The sequence below is a fragment of the Numenius arquata genome, chromosome 8, assembly GCF_964106895.1.
Source record: "Numenius arquata chromosome 8, bNumArq3.hap1.1, whole genome shotgun sequence".
Taxonomy (NCBI): domain Eukaryota; kingdom Metazoa; phylum Chordata; class Aves; order Charadriiformes; family Scolopacidae; genus Numenius; species Numenius arquata.
Genome location: NC_133583.1, coordinates 35,610,590 through 35,638,315, shown reverse-complemented (window position 1 = coordinate 35,638,315; position 27,726 = coordinate 35,610,590). Strand labels below are relative to the sequence as shown.

The following is a 27,726-nucleotide window of genomic DNA, read 5'->3' as shown; positions in this document are numbered from 1 at the left end:
CTTACCGTTGGCGCTGTATTTGGTGCAGGTCTTTGCTCAGGTGCTCGGCCTTCTTCTCTGGCTTTTACTGATTGAAGAATTGCAAAAATATTCTTGGCAAAGTTCTGAAAAACATATCAGATACCTGTGAACCTTGCTGCCTATCTGCATTTCACGTAACACCACAGGTGCAAGACACCATTTGGTTAACTTGTGCTTCACAGAAAAACAAAACCCATGCGCCAATTTTAATAGATGTATTTTTCTGTGACAGGATCCAAACATAAACAGAGTTCTAAGGCATCACTGCCACCCTCTATTCTTTGAGGCCCAAACTTGCTAAATCTAACTGGCTTCATTACACCACAGGTAAACCAAACTATTCACTAAGTGCTTGTAATCTCCTTCTCCTTTCTTGCCTACCATGCCTTTACAGTCCCTTTGGAACTCTTCGTGCTGTAGCAAGAAGGAAAAACTTTTACTCAAGATTTCCAGGACAAGTCTCACCTCAGAGGCCCAGGTAGGTATCCACTAATGAGAGCCTGTTTGCTCGCTTTTAGGCTCCTGACGGGATGTCTCGGGCACAGCCCCTCTGTCTGCCCAACCCTGTGCTACAAGAAGCTTTCCTCCACCCAGGCATGCTCAGCTGCTCTTTGGGAAGAGTCCATAGGAACTCTCAGGAGGCTTTCCCTGATCCCTCTGGAGCAGCTGAGGCAAGGTAGAGGCAGCCACCTCCTGCACTTTCCAGCAAGGCTCTTGAGCAGAGCAGAACGTGCTTCAACTGGTTAACAGTTCACAAGCACAACCCCGTCACATTGTGGTGCAGTTCTTTTAATATTTGTCTTGAATTACAACTTCACTCCATTTGGCACCAATTTAAGCAGTAGAGCCTTTCATTTTAAATTGGAGGAAGCAAGCACAGAGATCACATTCACAAATCCTTGATTCAAGAGTGATCCAGGATAATTCTAATAACTTCATGCAGTGTTTTGTCAGATAACCAAGTCACTGAGGCACAACTGAAAAAAATATATTGGTCAAGGTATTTAAAACATATTCCTCCTGGTGGTAGGACTGCTTTATTCTAAACAAAAGTGTAAGCACTAATTAAACTTTTGAAAGGCATATGCTTATTACATTACCGCTCAATAGGCATTTTAATCTAGAGAGATATGTGTACACAATGCGTGTCATTACTGACAATTTTCAGTAATGGTTCATCAGGAAAAGAAACCTTTTATCAGTTAAGGAAAATGGCTTTTTTACTGGTTCAGAATAGTATAAAGTATTCACAAAATGCTGAGATTCTTCCAGAGTATTGTACACTAACGTGGTGTTAATTAACGCCACTGGCATTACAAAACAAATGCATGAATTACAAAACAAAGACTTCTGCGGTGAATTTTGTAGAAATCATTTAGAGAGAGCTGCAACACAAAACTTCTCTAAGCTTATGGCACTTGACCTCAGTCAGAATGTTGTCAATCTGCTCCAAACCAGAGGGGCAAGAACTGGAAGACCACCAGAAACCACTTATAAAGGCAAAGCCATTCCTTGAGGAAACCCAGTTCTTTTCACAAAGACTGAAAGAACTCACACAAAACTGTTTTTGAAGCTCTTTTTAGTCAGAAAAATCCTGGGAAAAGAAAACCTTTAAAGAGCTGTGAGCCGTACACATATCAATTATATGATGATACTCAAGATCAGCTCTGTTCTTCAGAAATCAAGTCAAACTACACACTTTTACTGTAATCTCAGAGATTTCTCCCAAACCATGGACTGGGCAGCACATAAATCACAATTCTTGTCATTGCTATGCTCTATCACATACCGTCTCTTGGAAACAACAAGCTACTCAGTCTTCTGAAATTCAGAAGGAGGAATTAATTAAATAGCAAGAGGAGGAATTTTGTAAGAGTGATTGTCCATGTAGAAGCCAAGTCATCTTTCAGTCACAAAGAAGCTATGACCAGCTTTCACATCCATATTTCATTCATAAAACCTACAGTTAACATACTCTCAAAGTGAGCTTAAATTTCAAATTATGAATTTTTCAAAGGCATTTTAGCATCTCAGATTTTAATAGATAGAAATTGAATGTCCAGGACCACATTTAAAATTCTTTAAGGTAAAAAACCCACAGGATTTTTCCCATCTGCTGAAAAGAAGTCACTAATAAGCATGGAATTACAAAGTGTTCTTGCTGATGTCTTTTTTTCTACAGCATGAAAATGCAGGTCCCCCAAGGCCACAACTAATATCTGTTTGGAAGTGGAAAAAACAGCAGTGTTTTAACAAGCACTCATACTAACATCATCATCGTGCTGTACAGTGGCTTGGTTGGGGATGTGGGATTATATTACTGTGACAGAAAAATGATCGAGTAGGAAATCCAATGCAGGTACCAACTGATTTGCAAAGCCCTGCAGGGTTGCAAGACCACTAAGTTTTCATTGTTCATCCCTTCAGAGATCAGAATATGAATATCCCCTAGCTTCTGCCCTAGATTTAGTTAAACTTAATACCAAGTGCAACATTTTTATTACCAAAAACTTCTGATCTGAGGGATACAGCAGAAAAAAAAAGGAAGTACCTGTTTCTCTGCACCATCTTAAAATTCTGAACATGCCTTAAAAAAACAACGCTTAAGAAAATCCTTAGTGTATGTAAAAAGACAATTCCATCAATTCTTGTCATTAGGTGCCTAGAGCTCGGCTACTTCCATGAAAGCTCTCTTTGTTGATTCCAACCATGTCTACACCTAATAAGAATTACTCATATTAGGGAAAGAAGGAAAAATAAAAAGAGGAAGAGGCCAACTGTTTCAGCAACTACCAAATCGGGCTTTTGATATTGTCTTAAATAAAGCCCTATCGTAATAGATTTTTCCACCCATCCTCACTCATGCCTCAAAGAGGACTCATGCACTAGATGTAAAATGGAAGGGAAAACAATGGTAGTCAGAAGATAATCTGTAACAGCAGCTATGGTCAGATAAACATAATTATCTTACAGGGAGTCACACAGGTTCTTTAGGAAAGCCTGCAACAATATGTAAATTCTCAAAATTTACTGGCACAGATGCTCTATCCCTTGCCAACATAGTGACTAACAGAAACCAAGTCAAGTTACCATCACTGGCGTTAATTTAACCAGGCTGTTTGAGGAGAAATACCAGAGCAAGCAAGATCAGCCTGTTCTGCTGGGGAAGACTTAATGAAGTTACATCACTAACAAGATTCCTTTTGTAATAAAAATGCTTTAATTTAAATATATCACAATTTATTCTAAAAAACAGCAATCTTCATTCTGCAACCTATCTCTAATTTCTGTAACTAGCCACAACCCTAATGCTCATTAACAAAGACTTCTAGTTACAATGGCAGCTTTATCATGCCATCAAATAAATATAATTATCTTTTTTCTAATAATGATAATCAAGGAGAAACATTGTTTCAACTTCACAGAAAACAATTCTTGAGGCAAAAAAAGAAAAGTATACTTCCTCTCAATCATCTGAACAAAAATAGAAGATTAAACCTAACATATTAAACTAGAAGCACATAATGTTGTTATACAGCATGGCTTATAGGGCTTCAAAATTTCCCTGTAGCTAAGTTGTAAGCAATTTTTAATCAGATTTTAAATTCTGGTATTTTACTGCAGAGAGAAGAACCCAGGAACAACATATAAACTCCAATAAACTGTTACTTGAGCTGACAGTAGGGATTTCTTATTGGACTTCTATCCCAGGAGAGCTGCAGAACACTATAAACATTGTCCAAAACTTATAGTAGGGCTGGAGAAAGAAGAATCAAGCCCCTACCACACTTCTTTAGACGTTAACTTGATATGCTCAGACGTACTACTAAGTCCTTTGCAGCCACTGACAGATTGAAAGGCATGAGGCAGTACCAGAAACACAATATTCCCATCACACATTTTCAGCAATTCTTATGTACTGCATGACATAAATGTAAACAGTATTCAGGTGGTCTCAGAGAAGCACAGCAGAAATTGAAAAAATGTTCATATGGAATACAAACTGATGAACTGTATATTAAAAAAAAATAAAATATCTTGCACATTTAAATTTAAAGCACATTTAAATCTGGATTCCTTCATTTCAGGCATCTTTCTCCCATGCCTATGAGTCTGTATCTTCAACTTGTAAACTCTTCACCAACACTGAAGCTGATGATCTCTCCTCCTCCCTTTTCTAATTTAAAGATAGTCCTAAAGCACTGCACTTAATATTGTGTGCTAGGTTACCCTCAGATCAAAGGTGGGACATATGAAAGAGTGATATTCAGGGACAGTTGTAAGCAACTGCAAGCATGTAAATATATTGGTAGAACTATGTGAACTATTGGTATTTTCTGCACTGTGCTTATTCAGACCATAAAAATTTCCATCATTTTTGATCCAGTATATTTCCTCTCCTTCAACAAGAACTCTTCAGATAAAGGCCACAACTAGAAACACGATCTTGAATTATATAGTTGTGATCAGGTAAATCCTCCTTTTTGAATTACATGCACATGTACCTCTCTCATTTCCCTTATTTGCTTTCATTTGTGTAACACGTAAAATGCAGAAGATGCCCAACTGCACTGACAGGCACATTTGCAGAGAACTCACGGTACCTCTCAAACCACTCTCCATCCACTTTTGACCTGAACATACCATACTACAGTAAGTCATACAACAAGAATACCACCACACTGACAACTTTAGAAAGAACCACATAAATAAACAGGTTGTCTTACTTGTGTTTTCAGTAAAGAAGCAGTTTAAGAAATCTGCAATGAAGTACTGGAATTTACATACCTAACTGACTGAAGCAGAGTATGTGACAATTTTTTTAAGATGTCAGATTAGAGAACCTATAAAAAACTATTAATGAAAATGAACTTGTTACTAAGCGCTGGGAAAAACATAAAAATCAGACACTCCCTTTCACAAAAAGTTACTCTGAGAATCAAGTAACATTTCTTTATGTTCTAGTAAAAAAATTTAAGTATCATTATAGTCTACTACATTGAATTGAAAACATTTTTTCAGTAAAAAGTTCCACTCCTCACTTGTTCTGTATTATCTTCACTAATTTTTTTTATAGCAAGAGTATTATATGAAAGGCAACTGAGACATTTAATTTTAAGTAGTACAAAGGCTAATTCAGAAGCATGGAAGACCAGCAACACTACAACATCCTGAAGATACAGCACAACAGAAAATCTGCTTGAAAATCCCTCTCGTACGTAATCCAAGTTTATTTCTCCTATGGATGCAGCATATGGAAATACTTTTTTTTTTTTAAATAGTTATATAAGAAGTGCTTAAGAATGGTGAAATCACTTTATAGCTGACCTAAATTTTCTTTCAGGAAACAATGCTTTATTCTGCAGATTATTCTCACAAATTTGAGGTATCTATTTAGAAAACAAGATTCATCATTGCCCAATATAAATACATTTTTTTTAATAATAATCTGGCCCTTCTTTCCTTTAAGTGCTGTATTCAAAATGTCTGCACTAGTGCCTAGCAGCAATATAACGGCCTTCCCAGTTTTACTAAGTAAGCTAACACAGAATAAAGTGGAGTTTGGGAACTTAAGCTGTACCATGCCATACACTTGTGCACAGCCACTCTAAAACCACACACTTGTTCCATTTGAAAGCACTAATGAGAATACGAGTTGCTATTAACCTGGCACAGCTTCTCCTTTTCAATTTTGCTATTAAGTTCACCACTATTGTGAATTTGAGGAACATAGAACAATTCTGCCACCTAGAGCCCAAACATAAAGTTGCTTTTAGAATAAAATAATTTCTTTTAAAATATCCAAACTTTTACTCTCAGAACTTTAACTTGTCAGAAGTGAGTAAGATACTATTAGTCTTGCTATAAAAATTTTTTAATTTAAATATTTTCCAGCTACAAGATCATATAAAAGAATTTACTGGAATTGTGATTATAACTGTAGTATTAATTCCCTCACAGGTGATGTCACTAGTAAGGATGCTCAAAAGGTATCAGAACTAAAATATGAGAATTGAAAGTAACTGTAAAAGTGATTTCTCACAGCATTTACTTCAAATATGTTAGTTACTGTTAAAAGGATCAACCCTACAAATAAAAGACATCAATATAAAAAATAAAGTATGAAAGTACTAACGGCAGTGGTAATGTTTTCCAGGTGATAACACGAAACTAAAAGTATTGACCACTATAAAGATGAGATTCATTTGGGAAAAAAGAAAAGTCCTGTTATTTAATACTTATATACAGGAATACAGAAAACCACAAAGAAATAAAGTTCTGAAATAGTTCAGAGCATTTCACTCTATTAGATAAATTTGCAATTGTGAGTTATATCCAAGGTAAACACCACATACCAGGAAAGCGCTAATCCCTCTGGCTAGGTCAGCTCTAAACTCCAATCATCTTACTCAGCTCTGGACTTCTCATCACTATGCACAAAAACATACCCCAGAAGCTGGGGGCGAGGCAGTCACTGGGAAATAAAATCAAGGTTATGGATTTTAATGCATACAACTCAGTCATCCTCTATAAAATGAAGTTACAGCCGAGTCCGTTCCCTTCTGCTGTATTAACGTCCTTTTTTATAGATACACAATACACCGCACATGAACCTTTTTTTCCCAAAGAAAAGTATAGTTAACTAGGACATTACAACAGGACTGCAATAACTAAAGATATCAAATCTGAAAGAAATGATGAAGGTTTCAAAAAAAAAAAAAAACAAACCATCACACAACATAAAGAGTTGTTTATTTAAACAAATTGCTTGTTATACAAAGTAAGATTTCTGTGCTTTCAAAGCAAAGCTTAAGAAAAATATGTGCTGGATAGCCTCGTTTAAGCCTTTCACATAAGAACAGAGAATAAAAATACCAGGATTAAGGCAGAAAAACATCTTACTTGATTCAGGCAAAGGAAAGAGGAAAAACTATATATATATAAAAGCCATAACTCTGAATAGTCCCTTAATTTTTTGGTAAATATTAAACAGGGAACAGATTAACTACCCAGATTGTGACAGAATCAAATTGGTCAGTCTGCAGAAATGGAGCAACAACAAGTAATAAATGAGACCTTTGCTTCAACATTCCAATCTACCAGGTAGCCCTATCAAGTAATATGCAAGTAAAACGTAAAGAAACAATCTTATATTGACAAAAGGATATTTTAACATTCTAAAGAGTTTTTCCATTATTAACAGATAACCTGTATAAGAAGCCCACATCTGATCATTCTTCTATTTTATACACAACTAATGCCATTAGAAAAATGTTTACCTCCAATTCAGATTTCTCACATCTAACTTACATGGTTCCACTTCAGTGCTTTTCCTTGGAACGTACCCAGGCACACAATAACATTAAGAAGCCACACAGGTCGCTCAGACTCCTAGTGCCTTGCAGTATCTTCAGAAGACTTACACAAGGCTCGAGGAAAGTAGGGATTTACAGATCTGTTAAAAGAGGCCAAGAAATCTACAAAACCAGCTGCTGGAAAAGTCCCATGCAGTTGCTGCAGACAGCTACATAAATGTGTGTCTGTGTATGGATGGACTCATGAAGCATGTTGCTCCAGCTTTTTAGTCGAAGCAATTCAGAAAGATTATACGGTATAACCTTTAAGACTTCCCATATGTTCAACAGGATGGATTATGTTATTTCTCCTGTACATAGGGTTAAAGTTCACTCGAGAAAAGAGTCATCCTACTGTTTTCTTGCAGTTGCGAGTATATGACTGAAGAGTGCTGCCAAAAATTAAAAGTTTTAGCAACAATCTCCAGTATATCCCTACAAAGAAAAGGATGAATAATTTTTTTTTTAAATGCCAGAAATGCTCAGAGCTTACTATTCCTATAAGAACACTGGTTCATTTCAAAAAGTTATACATTCACAAGGGCAGTATTAGTGCATTTCCAAGATTCGAATTTTAAGATTTCTCTACATAGAAGTAGAGCACATTCAACCCAGCCCACTCAATTACCATGCTGCTTATCTAAGAAATATTTCTGAGCAATCTGGGAGATTAAAAAAAAAAAAAAAAAAAATCAAGTACATCAGCACTCACCAACAAAAATACACCCTCCAAATACACCTGTGAAGGCTGAAGCTCCTGTTTAGGCTACTTTAATTTGTTCCTACAGGAAGAACTGAAGTGCCACAAGCATATTTACAGTAGAGATGGAATGAGGAAGGTTTTCTTTCAGGAAAAGATTACTGAAGCCTGCTACAGGAGATTATAAATATCAGATGATAATTCAGGAAGGAAAAGATAGAAGAAGGACATGAAAAGAAGGAATCTAATTCAGTATAAACACAGTTTTTTCTCCGTGTTCAATCATTTGTTTTACAAAACAACCAGACATTCATCTACGAACATGTACAAAACTGAACTGAAACCTCTGCAAAACGGTAATCCAAAATTTAACACTCCAAACACTTATGATGGTAAATATTTTATGTATGGGTTCAAAACTTTAGCTACCTGAAAAGATATCCAGTTCTATACACAATGGTTCTCTCAATAAATAAGTTACAAAAGTAGTAATTTTTTTCTTAGTATTTTCCCTTAAGATTTGCAGTTTTGAAAGTGTCAATGTTAGTTCTGACATATCTTCACCAGACAGTATTCCAGGTCAAACTGATTTAACACATATAAAAATCTGACAAACTTAATCTGTTCTCCAAAAATAGGTTCCATAATCGATGGTGCAGCTACATTATCAAGAATTCATTCATAGTCTTCTGACATGAGCATCCGAAACTATTATGTCTGCTTTATACAAAAAAGGCCACCAAATAAAACAGTGAGACACAGCATCAAGACACCTTGTCCAAATATCAATCTACAGATTAAATCATGTCCACTTTTTCTTCTTTAAACTTCTCTCCCTATACCTGCACTGCTTCTCTCCCCCAGCACATCCAGCTGTATTAGGTCTGAAGATAGCAACTCCCTTGCCCTGATTTTTGTGTGTGTTCATGAAGATTGAGAATTGGACTGCATGAAGAGTGAGGACAAACAGAAGAGATTAATTTCTTAAAGTCCCCAAAATTGTGCTCACTCAAAGAATGGAGAGGAATTCAGAAGGAGCTCTAGCATCAAGTACTTTTATTGCTTTTGAAACCTGTCTGAATTTCCAGTTGGTTAGACTGTCAGTTGACTCATTAAGACAGCAACGTTTTGTTGCATGCCTTTAGCCAAACCTGAAATTAAATTCCTTTAAACAATATATCCTCTCAAATAGTTCTAAAATTAAGCTACTATGAGAGAAGAAAACCCAAACCCTTAGACTAAACAGATGCAATTTGGCTCTGAAAAGTGATTACATAAAAATGTCACATTATTCATAAAATCTAGAAGACGACTACACTACAGACTTGGGGAGGCCAACAGATGTTTAAAACAGACAGTGCAGGATGACTCATCCACTAGTCATTCAATCAAACACTGCTTCCAAAAGAAGGTAGAACTGCATAATAATCAGGCAGAAAACTATGGAAAAATATCTCAACAAAATTTCTAAGTAAAACAAAACAAAAAAAAAAAATTGGCAAACGCAAATTCTAGAAATCTTAAAGACAGAAGAGGACAGAACTAAAATGTCTGATTTTACAAACAATACGAACCTCACAAATATCAGTAAAAACACAGCCAGGGACTGATGCAACATCTGATCAAAAGAGGGTAACAGAGGGGGTTGTACAGATACATTATAGAAAGTTCAGTCAAATAAACTACGAAATACAACCAAAGAATGATAACCTGTCCCGAATCATTAGAGCATTAGGGGCTACATTGCCAATATAAATGGGACAGTACGGAGACTTTCAAAGAAGAAAACTAATTATGAGAGATTGCAGTTACTTTGCAGGTTGGAGAAGTGTCAAAAAGGGAAGTGATGCAGTGATTACATCTTTAGCTATCATAAGTAATTGCTTCTGGGAGCAACTGGCCAAAGTAGTCACAAAAGGAAAAGCACCTCTTGATTTAGTTCACAGTACCTACTTTAGAGAGGTAGCTGCTGAAGGTGTATCAACACATTCAAATTCAACATTCTTATGAACAAACAAACAAAAAAACCCAACCCACAGCCACACAGGGTGCTACTTGACAACGAAGATGCTATCAGAAGACAATTAAAAGCAGCATCCAAAAGGGCAGAATGCAATGAAATGGCAGAAAGAATGAAAGATGTTGAAAAAGAACACTACAGCACTGGAGACTTAGGAAAAACAAAATCTGGAACACAAAAAGGCTATTTGAAGTAAAAAGCAAACTTGATAATCAGAAAATGTGTCCAAAAGGAGAAACAGTAAACACTCCATAAACATACTTAAGATAATTGCCATCTGCATATACTTTTGAGGAGCATCTTGCTGGAGGAATCACTACTTTCTTCAAACACATCAAAAACAAAGGAAACAGAAAGCTGATAAGGACAATAGATTCTTTTCTTTTTGCTGTGGTCTGATCTTCTCAGTATTTTTCTTTTGCATCTTAAATTATCTCTGCACCTTTGTTTACCACAGAGAACACTCAAAGTTCACACACAGGAGTTTTTCTCTGTGGAGAGAGACCTTAAGGAGCTGCCTTAGACTGAAGCAATTTTTGGAAAGAAAGAATAAAATTGCACATTATGAAGTGCTCACTCTTTGTTACCATTCACCCAGGAGTTTTAAAGGAATTCAGATATTAAAAGGTCAGATGCTATATGGTATGTAAACTACCACTGAAGTAAATTTTGGTTTTAAACATGCTAGGAGGATTCAAGAGACTGCAGATAATTCTTTTTATTGTAAGTTTTCACTATCTGCTTGGTACAGATTTATCATACAGAAAAGTTAAAACAGCATTTGCAGAGGGGTATCCTGTTTCCCTGATCAAAATTCTTCAAATGAACAGGCAAGTAGATAAGGAATGATCTCCCTGAAAGAACATATCCGAGTTTCCTAAAAACTTTTGAGAAGGTCTTCACAAAAGTTCTTAAAAAAAACATAAAAAAAATAGTCAAAAAGCAACTAAAAAACCCTCCCAACCAACTCACAAGCAAACAAAAAACCCTGAGTTGTTCTGGAATAAAATCACAGCTCTGGGTAACAAGTGATGCTTCCCCATCTACTTACTCTGTTATTTGTACAAACATATAAACATTAACATTCATTGATTTCTGTCCATGCTATCAAGAATCCTGCACGAAAAGAAACTGAGACTTGCTATTATGCCTACTATATTTATCAGGCTACTCCAAGTAACTGCATGCTGAAGTCCAAGAACAAACTTGATCTCTTGGTCTTTGTCTTTCTCTCCAAGTTCCGCTTTTGCTTAAAATCACTACCTCATCTCACTATTATTACAAGGATACTACTATAAACCATACTACTCCTTCCCTAGTATCTTTGCAAGTTTCCCTTGGAAGACAGGTAAAGATATGAACACTAAAGGAGTAAAAGCTACCCAGATTCCTTCAGTACAAACATTTCCGATGACTAAAACATTAAAGGCTTTCCCCAATTTACCAACTGTTCAGCAGTGAGACTGCTACAAATCTCACAGACTCATAGAAGCAACACTCTGCACGTAGCATGCAGGTACGTGCCACATACCAAGTAATTATCCCATAACTCATGAATGCAATTATTCTACCACTAAAGCCATGAGACCAGGTTGTGAAAATCAGCGCTCTGTAAAATACTGTTAAAAATAAGACAAATGAAAACTAGGACCTCGTTTACTTCTAAACATTGTTTTCCTGTTGATGTACTTTAAGAAGGTAGAATGTACTTAAGGTAAAATATATTTTAGAAGGAAGAATCTCTCACTAGGCAAGAATAAAGAGCTGTAAAAAGGACACAAGGCCCTGTGAAACCAGACTCTTGGTATAAACAATAAATGCCTTGCTAATGAATATACCCTTGAAGAACAACAGAAAGCTGGTAATAAAGAACATCCCACAACAGAAGGTGCCACAACCAGCTGAAAACCAGACAGCTGCTGGATAAGGCATGAAGTCCACAAAAATTTGCAGTAACTGGGGGAAAGGTAAAGGTGGCAGTCGGAGATTGCGACCACTAACCCAATTGGAGGCTGAATTGGACTACCCCCCCCCCCCCAAGTGCTGGAGTATGCACACATCAATTAATGGACCTTGTAACTTTAAATGAAAGCGAGAGGCTGTACTAAGCAGTAGAAATTGTTAAGATAGGGTATTAACCAGTAATTATAGTTAAGAGCGTGCGTTTCTGTGTTTTGAATTGTATAAATATTCCTAAGAGCTTTTAGGCCAGGGTGCTAGCTTTGTGGATTACCACCTAGCACCCACCTCTGCAGAAATGAAATAAATAGGTAATACCTCTACTCTGTGTGTACACTGGTGTCTGCACACCAGGTAAATGACCTGTTTGGGACAACACTCTGACAGTACTTAAAGGGGAAGTGAAGGCAAAGGACACAATTTGACAATAACCTCAGGAAAACAGACATTTGCAGCCTTTCAGAAACTGACTTACTGCTTCTTTGAGAAATTTAGTGCCAACTAGCACTGCAATAAATAAAGCCTAACTGTCCAAAGAGAGCAAGCTGTTCGCTGTGCTCACAACCATGTTCTGGATGGCACATAACCAAGTGTGGCTAAAGATAAGGATTAAGGGAGCATGAAGGGACAAAAAATATACAGAAAAGTCTCCTCAAGGGAACGCTTTCTGGTTTTGTTCATTTTCTCTCTTTACTTCTTTAGTGTTTTACACAGCTTAGCAGCCTTTGGGTTTTCCATGTACACACATTGCTACTTGTATCAGTTACTCCACGCTTTTGTCTGTTGCAAACCCGCAGGTACTTTCATACAGCCCTCCCAACTGCAGGGCTCAAGCCAGCTTGGTTTAAGAGGAATTCAGCGATTACTTGGTATCTTTTAAATGGCTGAAGCAGGTATTTTGAGATACATTTTAGGCTTACACTAATGAGGTAAAAACAAACTCTTCTACCACTGTGCCAACAGCCCTCCAAGCCTACCTTCACCTAGAACACTAAGCATAATCCCCCCAGTCATCTATAGTTAACAAGCTAGAGATAATAGAAAATAGAAAATGCAGTTTGTCATTTGGATCGTAAAAACAGCTTGGTATCCAGAGCATTACCTTGCCTGTGCTTTGTAAGATTGTAGTTCTTGTCCTCCATACCCTCTCCCTGCTGACAATATCTCTGGTTACATCCACTTCAGCATCAACGAAACTTCTCTGTTTAAGAGCAGTTATGTCATCATCCAGATCAGTTTTGATAGTGGATCTTTTCTTTGCCATGATTTTAGCTTTGATAGCAGCAATTTTTTCCACTGACATGGCTTCAGACAAGGACCTAAATGAGCAAAAATAACACGAGACTGAATAATTGCATGCACAATTCTTCTGAAAGAATTTGTGAATGAGTAACTTCATCCTGTGTTAAGTTTATGGCTATACTATAAATCACGTAACAGTCATCTTACATATATTTGAAGATTACACGAGCTTGGCATTGCTGTTTTGGGCATGAGAATCAAACTTCTGACAAAGGATTCCATCCCGGTATTAGCACAAAAACCATCAAAAAAAATCCCAATTATAACAAGCAGAAGTAAAGACTGCAGACATAAAGCATCAGGACTGACACTTGCATTTACAATGTCATCTGAATTTCAGCTCCCCGTTATTTTTAGAGGATTACAATTTTGTGTCCAGTCAATCCATCCCCGGCTGCTCTGAGGCTTTCAATGCACTAATCTAAATTTTGGCTGAGGTGCCGTTACGTGGACTCGGCCACTTGGAAGATGTGTTATCTTTTCAGAGCCTGTAGGCCAAACAAACAACAGATGGTAGTAACTTTGTCCACATTAATCTGTGTTTGAGGTAGCTCAGTTCAGTCCAAGAGTGAACATCTTCATCTGTTTGCTTTTAATCATAAACACAGAATTTGGTTGTGAAACGGTGAGCCCTAATGTTTTGCAGGTGAGCTGAGAGCAAAAAAAGGACCGAATTGCACAATCCTAACTGCACATGGCCAATTCAATATTATGTGAATTTTTTTGAGATTATATTGAAAAATTAAATACAAGTACTGGTTGTGAAGTATTCTCCTTTTACAACTAAGCTATTGGAAAGGGAACTTTTTGTGTTGCTGTTAAAGAAAGTAACAACAGCAACAAGCACCGAGCTCAAACTCACTGCCTGTAAACGTTATTTGCACGTTCTTTAAAAAGGGCAGTCTTTTAACATTCAGCATTGGAAAAAAAATGTAAACACAGAATACAAAGTAATTACAAATAATACTCAGTAATCCTCACCACAGCATTGTCTCAGAACTCCAAAACAAAGTTGTGATACACTCAAACTAGTATCCAAATTACTAGTTCACACAAAACAATGTTTGTACTTTTTGATTTTTTGATCCTTCGATTTTCTGATTTTAAGTCAGATTATGGCAACCAGATTCTTTTTTTTCCCTCTATAATTTCCTTTTAAGTACACCTATTCGAGAGACAGAGGAAGACACTCAAAATATGTATTTTTCATGTGATTAGATGTAATTATGGATTCTATAAATGCCTCAACTCTGCTATATGACTTGTTGCAAGGCTAACTGTTAAATGTAATGCCAGTAAAGGACAGACAAGCACTCACAGTACTGTTTATGCTCAAGAGATAGATTTCTCAAGAAGGCTGTTGATCTGTCAAGTGAAACTACTTACCTGCAAAACCCAATGCAGACAGAGCAGTAAATTAATTCATATTCATACACCTTAACCGTAGGAAGTATGACTCTCATTTTACATTACGGAGCAGACACACTAAAGAAATTAAGCAGCTACCTTTAAGACTTGTGAACTCAGGTATTTGAAAATGAACTACTAGAGTCTGGTATTCCGCTAAGTTCCTTAGCATCGACAAGATCTTGCAAGAATTTCATTTCCTCTCTGCTTGGCTTTGGGATGATACAGTGGAAGACTCAAAGCCAACTGTCATTCTTTGCAAAATTCTGGATTGATACAATGGAAGAGGAAAGGTGATGGGCAAGATTTTAAGCACTTGAATACTGTTTACTACTTATGGCAATGACTGCATTATCCTCTGGTAGCCTACTGCCTCTTCAGAGGCAAGAGGCTCACCTCTGTAGGGAGTCAGAGCTTGTGTAACCCTTTGATCTCTTCTCACAATGTTTTCCTCCTTTTGCATGCAAGACATTCCTCAATACAGGATATTTTTCTTTGAAATAGAGAAATAATCAGCTTCCCTTTGCAGTTCTGCTCATTGTATTCAACTGCTTAAACACCATAGCAGAAGGAAGCAGAAATGGTAGACTTGCTGGGAGGAAGAGACAACTGCCTATGCACTTCTGAAGACTTCCACTCAAGAACACGAGTCTGACCAGACATGAAATTCTGCCTCCTCAAGCATTTCTAATGACAGCACCTAAGGGAGGGAGACTTCCACCGAGAGCTGATGTGCAGAAGTAAAACTGGCTGCCTTGAATAGCACAAGAATTATTACCAGTCCTTTAATTATGCATTATCCATAAGAAAAATTATTCCTACCTGATCTGTTCCGTTTGCACGATACCTTCTTTATGTCCTTCCAACCGAGCTGCCAACCGCTCCTTGTCAAGGCGCACACACTCTTCATCCTAGCAGTAACAGTAACATTTAATTGCAATGTTTAATTTTTTGTGCATTCTCCTTAAAAAAAAACACAAAGACAACTAGAATTAAAGCTACTCAGGTTTTGGGGGGTTTGGTTTTTTTTTTTTGTTTTTGTTTTTTTTACACATCTGCAAGGACAATCTTAATTTGCAATTAATTTTGATCTGTGCCATAGCATTAACTGTACAGCTACTGGAAATTTCCTCTCAAGAACCACAAAGTATAATTATAATAACGAAAAGGAAGCTACCATTCCCTCGAAAAGAGCCTTGCTCAGGCAAACAAGAATAATAGAAATATCAGTCGGAGAACTTAAAGCTGGGAAACAATGCACACATTCAGGTAGGACAATAAATATACACGCATACATATTTAAGGCAAATTTATCAGACAGTCAAATTTGACCAGATGTTTAATCAGTGACATTTTAAAAGAAAATAACTGCTCAGAACTGTTAAATTTTGATGCAGAACTTTTATAAATGACATTCCCAGTAAATACCAAAAACAAGTCAAGATGAAGGAAGCCTCTAGTTACTCAAGTCAGGGTTGAGACAGATGTGTAATTTGAGAAAGCAGAAGAACGATGTAATCTTATGCCATCTTTTCAGCTTCTTAATGCTGGTAGCACTTACATTCAATATGCCTTATTTCTCCACAATATTTAAATCAGCATCAAGGCTGGCCTATTGATAAAAGGCTATTTCGAAAGGCTGAAACCCAGCAAAACCATGTATCACACCTACATATCAGGAGAGACCTGGAATCTCTACACTGAAATGATCTCCAAATAACTGAAAACAGACTTTTCAGACTCTGAGCTGCCAGAGCAGCAAAACACCAAAGATGGCCATAACCTCATATGCAGAATTCTCCAAACTATGAGAAAACATTATGACGTCGCAACCACATAGGGTAATGTAGAACAAAAGTGTATCCATCACCAACAGGTCACCTCATGTGCCATTAAAAAAATTGATAGTTTTTAATTATTCTTATGCAGTTATAGCTAAGCACAAACAATGTTTAAATCCAAGTCTTGAATACAGGAATTTACCTATTTTGATAACTCTTCTTCTAGGAAGAAACAAAGTCAGTACTCCGAAAATATATACAGCCAGATTTATAATAACTCACAGAGGAGACAACTGAGTGGATATATTTAAAAAAAAAAATAATGAAAAACAAAGTCATTTTTTTAAAATCATGCAGAGTTAAGTAATACAATGTGCACAATAGCTAGACACATTGCTTCTATTCAGTAAGCTTTTGTGAAAATACACTGTTAAATTAATTACCAAAGACACAGCTTCAGAAAATAGTAATCACAGAGACAGTTTCATATACTGCTGTAAAGAGACTAAAATAGCACATAAACCAAATAAATATCCAACAATAGAGATAAGACCAGCGTCTAAGTTATAATGCCAGCTCATGGATGGCAAATAACCATAATCAGTCATTAAACAGCACTTTTATTCCAATACCATAGTTCTTAGCAGACAGGCTGTAATGCAACAGGTACTTACAGATATGTGGTCAAGCTTTCCGCTTTCAAGCTACAAGATACATCTAGTAACTAAAAATTCAAGTTTAAATCAGAGGCTTAAATTCTAACTCCTTCCAGTTCATGTACACTCTAACAGAGGTACTGTGTACACTCAGAGGACAGGCAGCCCCACTAAATTGCTACAAAAACAGATAAATACTGTAATTTACCACCCATACCCCCGATTTGTATTGATGACAGTTACTGTCATTACCTCTATTCTTGGTTTCTTTGCTTCTGCTAATATTTCATCTGCTGCTCTTTTAACTACAAGAAAAAGAGGACATTAAAAAAGCAAGTTTGTAGTAGACTTTTGTAAAATAAACCTCAAAGTTATTTTTTAGTTAAACTGTACCTTGAGTGGACCGTTGAAGACCGATTTCAAGTGGAGCACTTCTGTCTATACTTGATGAGGTTGCTGTAATCAAACACAACATTTCATTTAAGTACAAAAGATTTGCAAATGCATTTAAGTATAAAAGGAAGAAGGACAACACACAAATTGCAACAACAGAAATTCTAACTAGACATTAGGTAGCAAAGGTGGTCAAACACTGGAACTGGAGATATTCAGAACCTGACCTAATATGAAGTTAGATCAGGTTACTCAGTGTCATTTGGCCCTTCTTTGAAAAGGGGATTGAACCAGATGATCTCCCGTGGTCCCTTCCAACATACAGTAGTTAGTGATTCTACAATCTCTATCACATAAAAGAAAACAGAGTCACAACGATAATTACTTTATAACTTGGAATCAAGATCTACTAGTTTGTCTAGTTTTTGGAATAAAGACAACCTGCTGGTCCCTTTAAAATATATATAAAAAATGGTTTACTGCTCATTACAGAAATAATCTCATATTGCAGTATACTTAAAATTTTAAGACCAGCTACAAAACAGTGCAACTTACAAAAGTAAGCCGTATTTATCTTTCTCTCAGAGAAACCTCTTTTCTCTGACTATTGTTAACAAGAATTTCACAATGATAGAATACTAGGCAAATCTGGCAGACTGACAAAACATTGATTTGATATATTTTACTATACTAAAGACTTAAGTGCACACACTTATTGCATTAAGAGAATTGCTCTACCAGAAGTTTCTCACACTCTAGAGAAGGAAAAAACATACACGCTGAGCGTTCTAACACATAACTATCAGTCAAAGGATGTTAATAATAAAGAAGTAGCTCACTTCTAAACATGTCTGTAGGAATGCAGCTACTACCTAACTATAGTTAAGCTCAGAACAAAATTTAAAAAAAAAAAAAAAAAAAGAAATCCTAACTTCATTTGAGAAGTTTGAACGTATTTGGTTAAGCTGCAAACTGACCATCGTTAACCATTCTTCCCCTCCTACCCCTCAGCTGTGCCATAAATATGAAGCAGTAAAATGCATCATGTGTCTAAGTTAAAAGCAAGCATCACTCACATGTTTCCCCATTTAGGTATGCAAGCAAGTCTTTCCTATCAGGTCTTCTTACCACAGGAATGTTTTCAGTCTGAAAAGACAGCAGACTTTACATTAAACTGTTATTCCCTCAGAAAGTCTCTTGCTGAAGATTTTTCACGTATTGAAAACTACTCATTCACACAAGGATAGGAACATGTTGGACCCCCTCCCAAGAAAGCATAACTATCAAGCTTAAAAATACGATTACTTCCTAGAGGATGTTCAACTACAGAAAATGAAAACATGTTGTCTGTTATAAAACTGAAAGAGAGGACAGCCTTTTTCCTCCTTCACTTCAAACTTGCAAATAAAATGAAGAACTAGCATTTAATACACACTTCTCTGCCAGGAGTCAAGGTTGGTACACAGAGTATTTCGATGTTGTTGTTGCAAGTATGTTGAACATGCTGCCCTGTTGTATCAGGCAACCGTGTGGCACAGGGGAAGAGGAAGCATGGGCTGGTAGAAAGCTGTCAAATGGAAATCAAAAGTATTTTCTCTTTCAGAATTCCCCTATCTTTATTTGTGGAGCTTATCAAATAATTTCTTTAATTAGATACTTGTGAGTCCACTCCAAAGCCATTCTGCTGTACTTTTCTCTGTTTTGTAGAACCTTGCAATCTCAGGCACTAAAGGATTATCTAGATTGGGATCACACAACAGAGAACAGATGGACAAAGGTATTTTTTAAATAGTTAGAGCTGGAAACAATGGTGACTGCAGAATATCAGAAGAAACACTGCCATTACTGCTAATATTTGGGTGATAAGACTCTTCTTGTAAACACAACCCGGTGTTTTGAAGGGATAATCTTAGCAAGTACATTGTCAAGAAAAATATTCCACCTTGATAAGGACTGTCATTTGATCCTTATGTAGAGGTGTTCCTTTTTTAAACACACACTCTTTATTGCGTATCTTTTTCCCTTTCCCCAGCCAAATTTATACATTTAAATGCTACTAACATTCCCTGAAAATAACTATACACATATTATTTATCACAAGCAAGACAAAATAAAATTTTATATCATCTACTTACTGCAGCACGGCGGACATAAACAGGATGTGAAAGGTGAACATTATTGAGCAGGAACAAGATAGAATCCAAAGTGTAGTATTCTCTGGGTTGGCCCTCCTTCCCTGTCCTGTAAAAACACAAACCAAAGATTAACGTTTAACCTCTTCATTTCTCTCTTATGCACACGCTTTTTTAGCAATGTTCTCTTTTCTTTCCAGATGACGGTTCAAAAAACAAGCAGTAATATTATGATCAGGCTATTGCCAAACTAGTGAACTATCAATCATGTTAACAAATGAGGGATACATGTTCTCTTTACTGAACGAGTTATAAAAACTGTCCAAAGTAATCTAAAATAAGAGCTGGATGGGTTGTAAAATACACAAGAAGCAAGACTTCGGAAACTCGAAGAACACATTCTCCCACATGTCAAACATTAATTTTGATTATCCAAGGAACCGTCTATTATTTGGGATAATAAACCGTCTGGCTTATTTGGGATAGCCAGAGGAACACATCTGAACTGCAAATGAAAAAAAATAAGTAGTATTACATGTTCTTCAGGGACAGAATTTTCACAACTAGACAAAGCACTGTGAAGAACTCGGAACACATAAATTCTGTGAAGGTACAGAGCAAAAGGTTCAAAACAGTGCCGAAAGGTCAAAGTAAGAAAAGACCAGAAACTAATGGCACACAAAGCTAGCAAAACCAAAATCACAGAATCACGGAATTGTTGGAGTTGGAAGGGACCTTCTAGAGATCATCTAGTCCAACTCCCCTGCCAAAGCAAGACTGCCTAGAGCACATTACTCAGGACTGCATCCAGGTGGGTCTCGAAAATCTCCAGAGAAGGGGACTCCACAACCTCCCTGGGCAGCCTGTTCCAGTGCTCTGTCACCCTCACTGTAAAGAAGTTCTTCCTCATATTTGAATGGAACTTCCTATGTTCTAGCTTGTGCCCGTCACCCCTTGTCCTGTCACTGGGAACCACTGAAAAGAGTCTGGCTCCATCCTCCCTCAAACCACCCTTTAGATACTTATAAGCATTAATAAGGTCTCCCCTCAGCCTTTTCTTCTCCAGGCTAAAGAGTCCCAGCTCTCTCAGCCTTTCCTCATAAGGAAAATGCTCCAATCCCTTAATCATCTTTGATGCCCTACAACATGGACTACAAAATGGACTACAAAATCACAATGAACTCCCATACTGAAGTCAGACTACTTCACAGCAACACAACAGCATCAAGGTCAAGCTGAGCTTCGAAACAGCTTGTTTGAAAGGGATGCCTTCTAAGTCTAAAAAGGAATCTTTTTTTGTGTAAGAATTCTAATGAAACTAATCCCTCAACACAAGGCCAAACAAAAAAACATAGTTTTGCTCGGCTCCATGTGCATCAAACATAATTTCCCCCCTCACACACACGTTCACCCATTTATGCTGTTACTAGAAGATTTTGTAGGGGAAACAATGCCTGTCCCAGTTTCAAAACAAAACCTGCTCCCTAAATACTTCAATTGCTCTGAGAAACAGACGTTTCCATCAGTTTCACAGCCCTCCGCAGGATGAGACCAGGGATTTCACTGCCCAGACCTGGGACCTTCCAGACCCTGGCTCCAAGCAGGATAGGGCTCCCTACACTGCTCAGTCCCCGACCCCAACCAGCCAGCTCACCTCAAAGCCCAAGGAAGGCGACCCACCAGAAAAGCAAGCCAAAGCTGTAAAGTTTAAGACTGGCACGGAATTTTGATCAAACCAGAGATTTCAGAAAGAAGCACTTTCATTGAAACTCTAAGAAGGAGTTTTCCCTCCAAGTACAGTGGCTTTACTCATGGCTTACCATCAGCATTGAAACACTCAGCACAGAATCACCAACCTCACTGGGGGAAGGGAGAAGAAATAAAAAATAATCAACTTTCTTGAACCTGAAGGAGCTACACAAACATCTACTAAATGCAACAGAAGTGTAAAGTCTGTTTTTTCCATACTGTGGATATAATGTCACTATTGCTTTTCTTGCAATTACCTTTCTGAAATTATCTAGATTGAGAGTGTCCAATAGCCTGCTCAGAACTCATTACTAGCAGTAAAGCTGAAAACATTACTTTCATAACAATACCTGAGAAAACCAATACATGAATAACATGCAGAGAAAAGCAATTCAAAATACCAGGAAAATGCCAGAATAAAGGATCATTCCATCACAGTTTCTTCCTTCCGAAAACTTAGTCTGCACGGGGTGGGGGTGCGTGTGTAGGTTTTGTTGCTAAAGAAGAAAGGTAAGAGACATGGTGTCTTTCAATGGCTAAGAAGCCAAAAGCTGGCCAACAGGACTGGATTTCTCAGCAAGGAACTGTTTGTGTATTTTACTGTTTCACTGCTATCTTTGATAAGGTGGTATCTAAACATATTCAGAGCACTGGTAGAAACAAAAGTTTCCTCCACGTAGACTTGGCTCTGAAGGGAAGTCTATGTCACATGATATAGTTGTCATTTAATCTAAAGAGTTTGTTTTAAAATGATCCCACTTTAGAATAAGTCTTTTTTTCTTCGAAGTGCATCATATCCACTGAATATATAAAAAGCCCAGCTGGTCATCTATTCAAGTTTTTAGCAACGTTTAGCAATAAATGGCATAATTTAGAAAACAAATACTGAACGGTTATCTATTAATCTGAATACGGTATTACAAAGCCACAGGCATTGCCAAAGCTCAGCAAGGCACAGCTGGTACTTCATCACTTAAACCACACAGGCAAGAAATCCCCATGCTCATTATGGTTCTAAAAGGGTGTTTTATTAGGAGGACAAGATACTGCTTATTAAAGGGAAAGCATTAGATGGACAAGCAGTTGCATGCAAGGAGAAAATCTAAGTCTAAACTGACATTTCAGCATCAGTTTGTGTCCTTTCAGACTTTCCAGACAGAACCTGTTCAATAAACAGAGAACTAAACCCAGGCTGATCTGAAAGTAGCTTATTTTGTTCAATTTGCAAACATTCAATGTAGCAAAAGAAATTAATTCTCTTATTTCTCATATTTAGTAATGGCATCAATTAATTAAGAAAAAAACAAAACATTAAGATTCAGACCTCAGAAAGTTCAGAAGTTATATTTTTACTTTAATAGTTATTGAGTTGCATCTCTTAAAAAAAAAAAGCCAAAACTCCAGCTTAAAAAAAATGGAGAAAATGTTTACATAAAGCAAGACAGAAAGTTTCACCTGATTGTTTTTAAAAGCAGAAATTGACTCCCTGCTCATCGATTCACCCTCAACCTGTGGGTGCCAGGATTTTATTCATTTTTAACGATTTTATTTCCTCTTTCATATTCCAAAGCATGAATTTGTAAAGAGGTACTAAAGGCCTGTGTCTCATTCACAAAAGAAAGCAGTAATCTTTAAAACTACAAGACTAGGTATGCAGAGTATCATGAAATTACAATACCCATGACCAGCTGCTTGCTGTTTTAAGAAGTTCTCAGCTGTGCATACAAGCCCCTCTGCTAGGTAAACAATAGCTTCTCTGTTAGATTGTTTCCTTTCTTTGGTTTTGAAGAGATTCTATAATCACTCTTCAGGGACCACAGATCAGCTACGGGATCAAAACATCCAAAACACCTACTCTTAGATCATCTAGCCTTCTTCATGTGCCAGTAGGGATAGTCATATATTTATTATCTGGAAACTAACCTGGATTAAAATTAATTTCTGCCTTTTTTTTCTCCCCTCCCTCTGGGTTACTTTTAACCTGGCTCAGTTCCTCAATCCAATTCACTGTTTGGCTGACACTTGTACTAACACAGAGGGAAGGCAGCTCAGGGCAGCACTGCCCATTTCTGCCAGCTGAGCTGCTCAAGGAGCCACAGTGTTAAATGTCTAGCGGGTTTACTTCTAATTCTAGCAGGGACAAAATGCCATCACTGCTGTTTAGACTTGCATTACTCTCTCCAGACTGGCAGTAGAGATGCAATTACAGCAACCATGCTGTGGACACCTAAAACAGAAATCAAGATTTGCTTTACGAAAGACTAAGCCACTAACAACTGCTCAGTCCAAGCATATTTTGGATCCTGTCAAGTGACCTGAATATAAAAAGCTCTGAATCTTACAAGTTTTTGAAAACATTCCTCATAAATCTGCTAATTATATAAATTAGGAGCTACTGAACTGTGGTGTCAAAGCTATTGAAGTTGGCTTGCAGAACTGGTCTCATTCTTACAGTGTCTTCGATTTAAAGATTAGTCACGTATAGTTCCATGGTGGTTCACAAGAAACATTGTTAATTGATAGCAGTCTGATCCTACCAGAAGTTCAGAAGCCACTGGTCTGAAACAAGATTTACAAACTTAGTTCAAACAAAAAAACCCCAAATGCTAGATGATGTCTATCGTAAGAGGTGAGGACACAGAGAGCTATTTTAACGTCACTGCTGCTGTTCCGAGCAGAGCATCCTCAGCTCACCCACAGTTCTTTCTTGACCATGAAGATAAAGCTGCCTTAATGTACCTAATGCAGTTTTTCTCTCCAGTTGCTGTCTTTTGTTAGCAATTTCTGGGCCAATTCAAGCTCTCCTAAGCAGCAACAGAGTTAGGCTGGCATATCAGTTTCTCTGTTCCCCACAGAAGAGCAACAAAACTCGTCTGTTCCGTTAACCATTACTTGTTACTACTTGAGAAAATCAACTTGTAGCAACGAAACCACTATAATTCTCTATACAGTGTCTCAGCAAAAACAGAAGTAAGACTTTTCAAGAATTTTAAAACTTAGCTGCTTATGCAAATATTTTTCTTCCTCTTTAACCTAGCTACCAGTATCCCCCACTCAGCCACGAAGCACAAATAAATCCTGAACGAGTTTCCGAAAGCCTGAAATAGATAATGAAATGGCACATTTCTAATTCTAAGTAGAGTGCAAAGTAAAATCAGTTTAAAAAAATAAATCTGCAAGTTAACATAAACAAATAGGTTTCTTTCCTTTCTCTCTCAAACTAGAAGTCAGGATATTACATCAATACTAATGTTCATATCATAATTACGAAAGCTAAAGCAAAAATATAAAATAAGCCCTGGTCATAGACTGAACTACAAGGGTGGGTGGTTGGGTTGTTGTTTTTTTTTTTTTTTTGAGAAATCTGCAGGTTCTTCTATTTTTCCATCAAGCTTCACACGATAACATACTCTCTTTGATCAGTACTTGAAATGTTATCTATCTGATATTTAATAACCTTTTTTTCTCCTAGGTTTAGAAGAGATTCATTGACATTAGAAGCAAGCAGCTGCTAAATTCAGAGGAAAGAAGAACGAAGAACTCCCTTACATTATAAGCAATATTTATTACACTAGAAAATTCAACAGGTACAAAACCTCATTTTCTAAAGGTTTTTCTCAAAATAAGCATTTCACCTAACAACCATTTAAGCAACAGAAACACCGTATTTGCTTATTATGACAAAAACAAGTTTTGCACTACGACCAACCCAGAAGGAGGCCCCAGCTGGGAGCAGGCTGCAGAGGAGCCAAGCGCCTGCACGGCAGGCGACCGCTGAGAGTGCATCGGTTTGGGCCTCCCTGACTTTCTCACACCGGGACAAAGCTCCAGGAGAAGAGAAGCAGCCCAGAAAAACTCAGAACAGTAAAAACGTAACGCCCGTTTCCCATGCAAAATCCAGAAAAACTTCGAGAAGCCGCCTCCTGCCGTTTCATCGTATGAGCCTGCGAGACCCGGTCCCGCTGCGACCCTCCAGGCTCGCACGGGGAGGCCGAGAGCCGAGGAAAGGCCTGGCCCCGGCCCCGCTGCTCTTCCGGCCCAGGCCGGGAGCCTTCCCGAAGAGACCGGCGAGACCTCCCAGCCCCACCAGGGGTACCTGCAACACCGGGGAAGGAGGCACGGCACGGCCCGCCCCGCCACCAAGGCTGCCGGCCGCACACCACCGAGCGGCCCACCCCCCCCCCCCGCCCTCCTCCAGCGGGACACGGCGCCCGGCGGCACCTCGCCGCGCCCAGGCGGGGAGGAGACGCGCGGCCCCGGTGCGCTCCCCTGGGGCCCTGCCGGGAGGCATCAGCCAGGCCGCCCGCCCCCGCCCGCCTCACTCCCCGCAACGCAGCGGGAAGCCAGGGGCGGCGGGACCCCCTCGCCGCTCCCCGGGCGCTCCCCCGCAACTTCAGGGCAACTTCTCTCCCCGCCCCGTCCTTTCCCCATGCAAGGGGCCGCCCGCCCGCCCGACCGTCCACCCGCCCGCGGCGGCCCCGCCACTCACCCCCAGATGACATAGTTGGTCTTGACGTTCTTGGGCCAGGAGAACTCGCCGAAGATCACCTCATCCCCCTTCACCACAATCTCCTTCTTCTGCGTGTTGTATTGCCGCAGCACGCTCAGCACGTCCGCCATCTTCGCTCCGGAGCCGCCGCCGCCGCTGCTCCGCTCCCCTCCGGCCCGGCCCCTCCGCCAGCCGCGCGAGGACCCCGCCGACGGGCCCCGGGCTGCCGCCGCGAACGCCTGAACAGCAGCAGCAGCAGCAGCGCCGCCGCCGCCTCCAGGGGGCGACGCCGAACCCGTTGCTATGGAGCGAAGCGGCCCCGCCCTCGGTGGGGCCCCGCCCCCGGCGGGTCGGGGGCGGGCCCAACCTCCCGGCCATGGCTCCGGGAGAGCCGGTGCCGGCGGCGTCCCCGATCCCGCCTCCCGGAGCCTCCGCCAGGCACGGCCAACCCCGCCGGGCGTCGGGAGCGGAACGGCCGCGGCGCCGCCAAGGCGCGGAGAGCAGCACAGCGCGTTGAGGTGACAATTAGCGTCCAAGGCAGCAGGTTGTTAATTGCCCCTGCGCCCCGCCCCGGCCGGCAGCGCACGGCCGTGGCGCCTGGGGCAGCGCAGGCAGAAAAAGGCCATCAACGTCAAGAAAGATTGTTCAAGTCTTGTAATACAGGAGGAGCAAAATACACCATGTCTGAACACGCAACAGGCATTTGTATGTATAAAGTGAGCAAAACCAGGACAGTACCATCTTTGCACTTTTTTTTTAAAACATAGGAGTGGCTACTGAACAAGTGATCCCAAGCACAGCTCTGCAAAACTTACCCTCTCAACAAAGAGGGGCAGAGGATCCCAGAACTATAGAATCATCTAGGTTGGAAAAGACCCTTGGGATCATCGAGTCCATCTACCCTACTCTACAAAGTTCACCCCTACACCATATCCCCCAACACCACATATAAACGACTCTTGAACTCATCCAAGGATGGTGACTCAACCACCTCCCTGGGCAGCCCGTTCCAGTGTCTGATCACTCTTACTGTGAAGAATTTCTTCCTAATGTCCAGTCTAAACCTACTCTGTTGCAGCTTGAAGCCATTCCCTCTTGTTCTATCGCTATTTGCTTGTGAGAAGAGACCAGCACCAACCTCTTTACAATGTCCTTTCAAGTAGTTTCTGCAGAACTGGAATTCTTCCCTAGATCCCCGTGGGGAGACCCAGAGCATACTCCATAGGTACACTCTGCCAAGGATGTGCATATTTCGCCAGCGACCCATGCTCCGTAGAAAGGTATGTGGGGGGTGAAGAATATTGCCAAACAGTTCTTACTGTACGGTCTGAGGAATGAAAAAAAAAACCAACAAAAAACCCAACACTCCCGCATAAAGTAAAATCTCCAAATTATTTAATTCTTTAGGAAGACAAAATGAATTTTCCAGAAGTCCATGTAACATTCCACATACAAGAGAATCAGTCAAGCACACTGCAAGTGTAACTTCCCAGATCCCAGGCCGAGTTCATTATCCTTCAACACGCTATTTGTTTGGGAACGCTCCTGTTTCACAGGTAGGTTTCTGACTGTTTGAATATCTGCAACGCAGAAAAGAAACGTAAAGAAAACCAGGGAACAGAAATGCCGACGGAAAAGATTTAAAATTAGTTTTACATTTGACAAAGCAAAGGCACCGCTGAAACCCCAGCACCTGGGAGTCAGCCCCAAGAGGCAGGAGCTTCCCCCCACCCCCCCGAAGTCCCTCCGGGCCCACCAGGAC

The 27,726-nt window shown here is 39.2% G+C and overlaps 1 protein-coding gene across 1 annotated transcript in view; it reads right to left on the bottom strand.

Moving 5' to 3' along the window:
• Positions 1-26,157, bottom strand: part of CDC73 (cell division cycle 73) — a 109,258-nt gene extending 83,101 nt beyond the window's left edge. The window contains exons 1-8 of the mRNA XM_074151375.1: positions 25,965-26,157; positions 19,730-19,835; positions 18,671-18,740; positions 17,595-17,657; positions 17,454-17,506; positions 15,587-15,675; positions 13,158-13,374; positions 6-104 (exon numbers count right to left, since the gene is read on the bottom strand). Coding sequence (XP_074007476.1) covers positions 6-104; positions 13,158-13,374; positions 15,587-15,675; positions 17,454-17,506; positions 17,595-17,657; positions 18,671-18,740; positions 19,730-19,835; positions 25,965-26,095 — 828 coding nt within the window. The 5' untranslated portion in view covers positions 26,096-26,157. The remainder of the gene's footprint in view (positions 1-5; positions 105-13,157; positions 13,375-15,586; positions 15,676-17,453; positions 17,507-17,594; positions 17,658-18,670; positions 18,741-19,729; positions 19,836-25,964) is intronic.
• Positions 26,158-27,726: the final 1,569 nt, after the last annotated feature.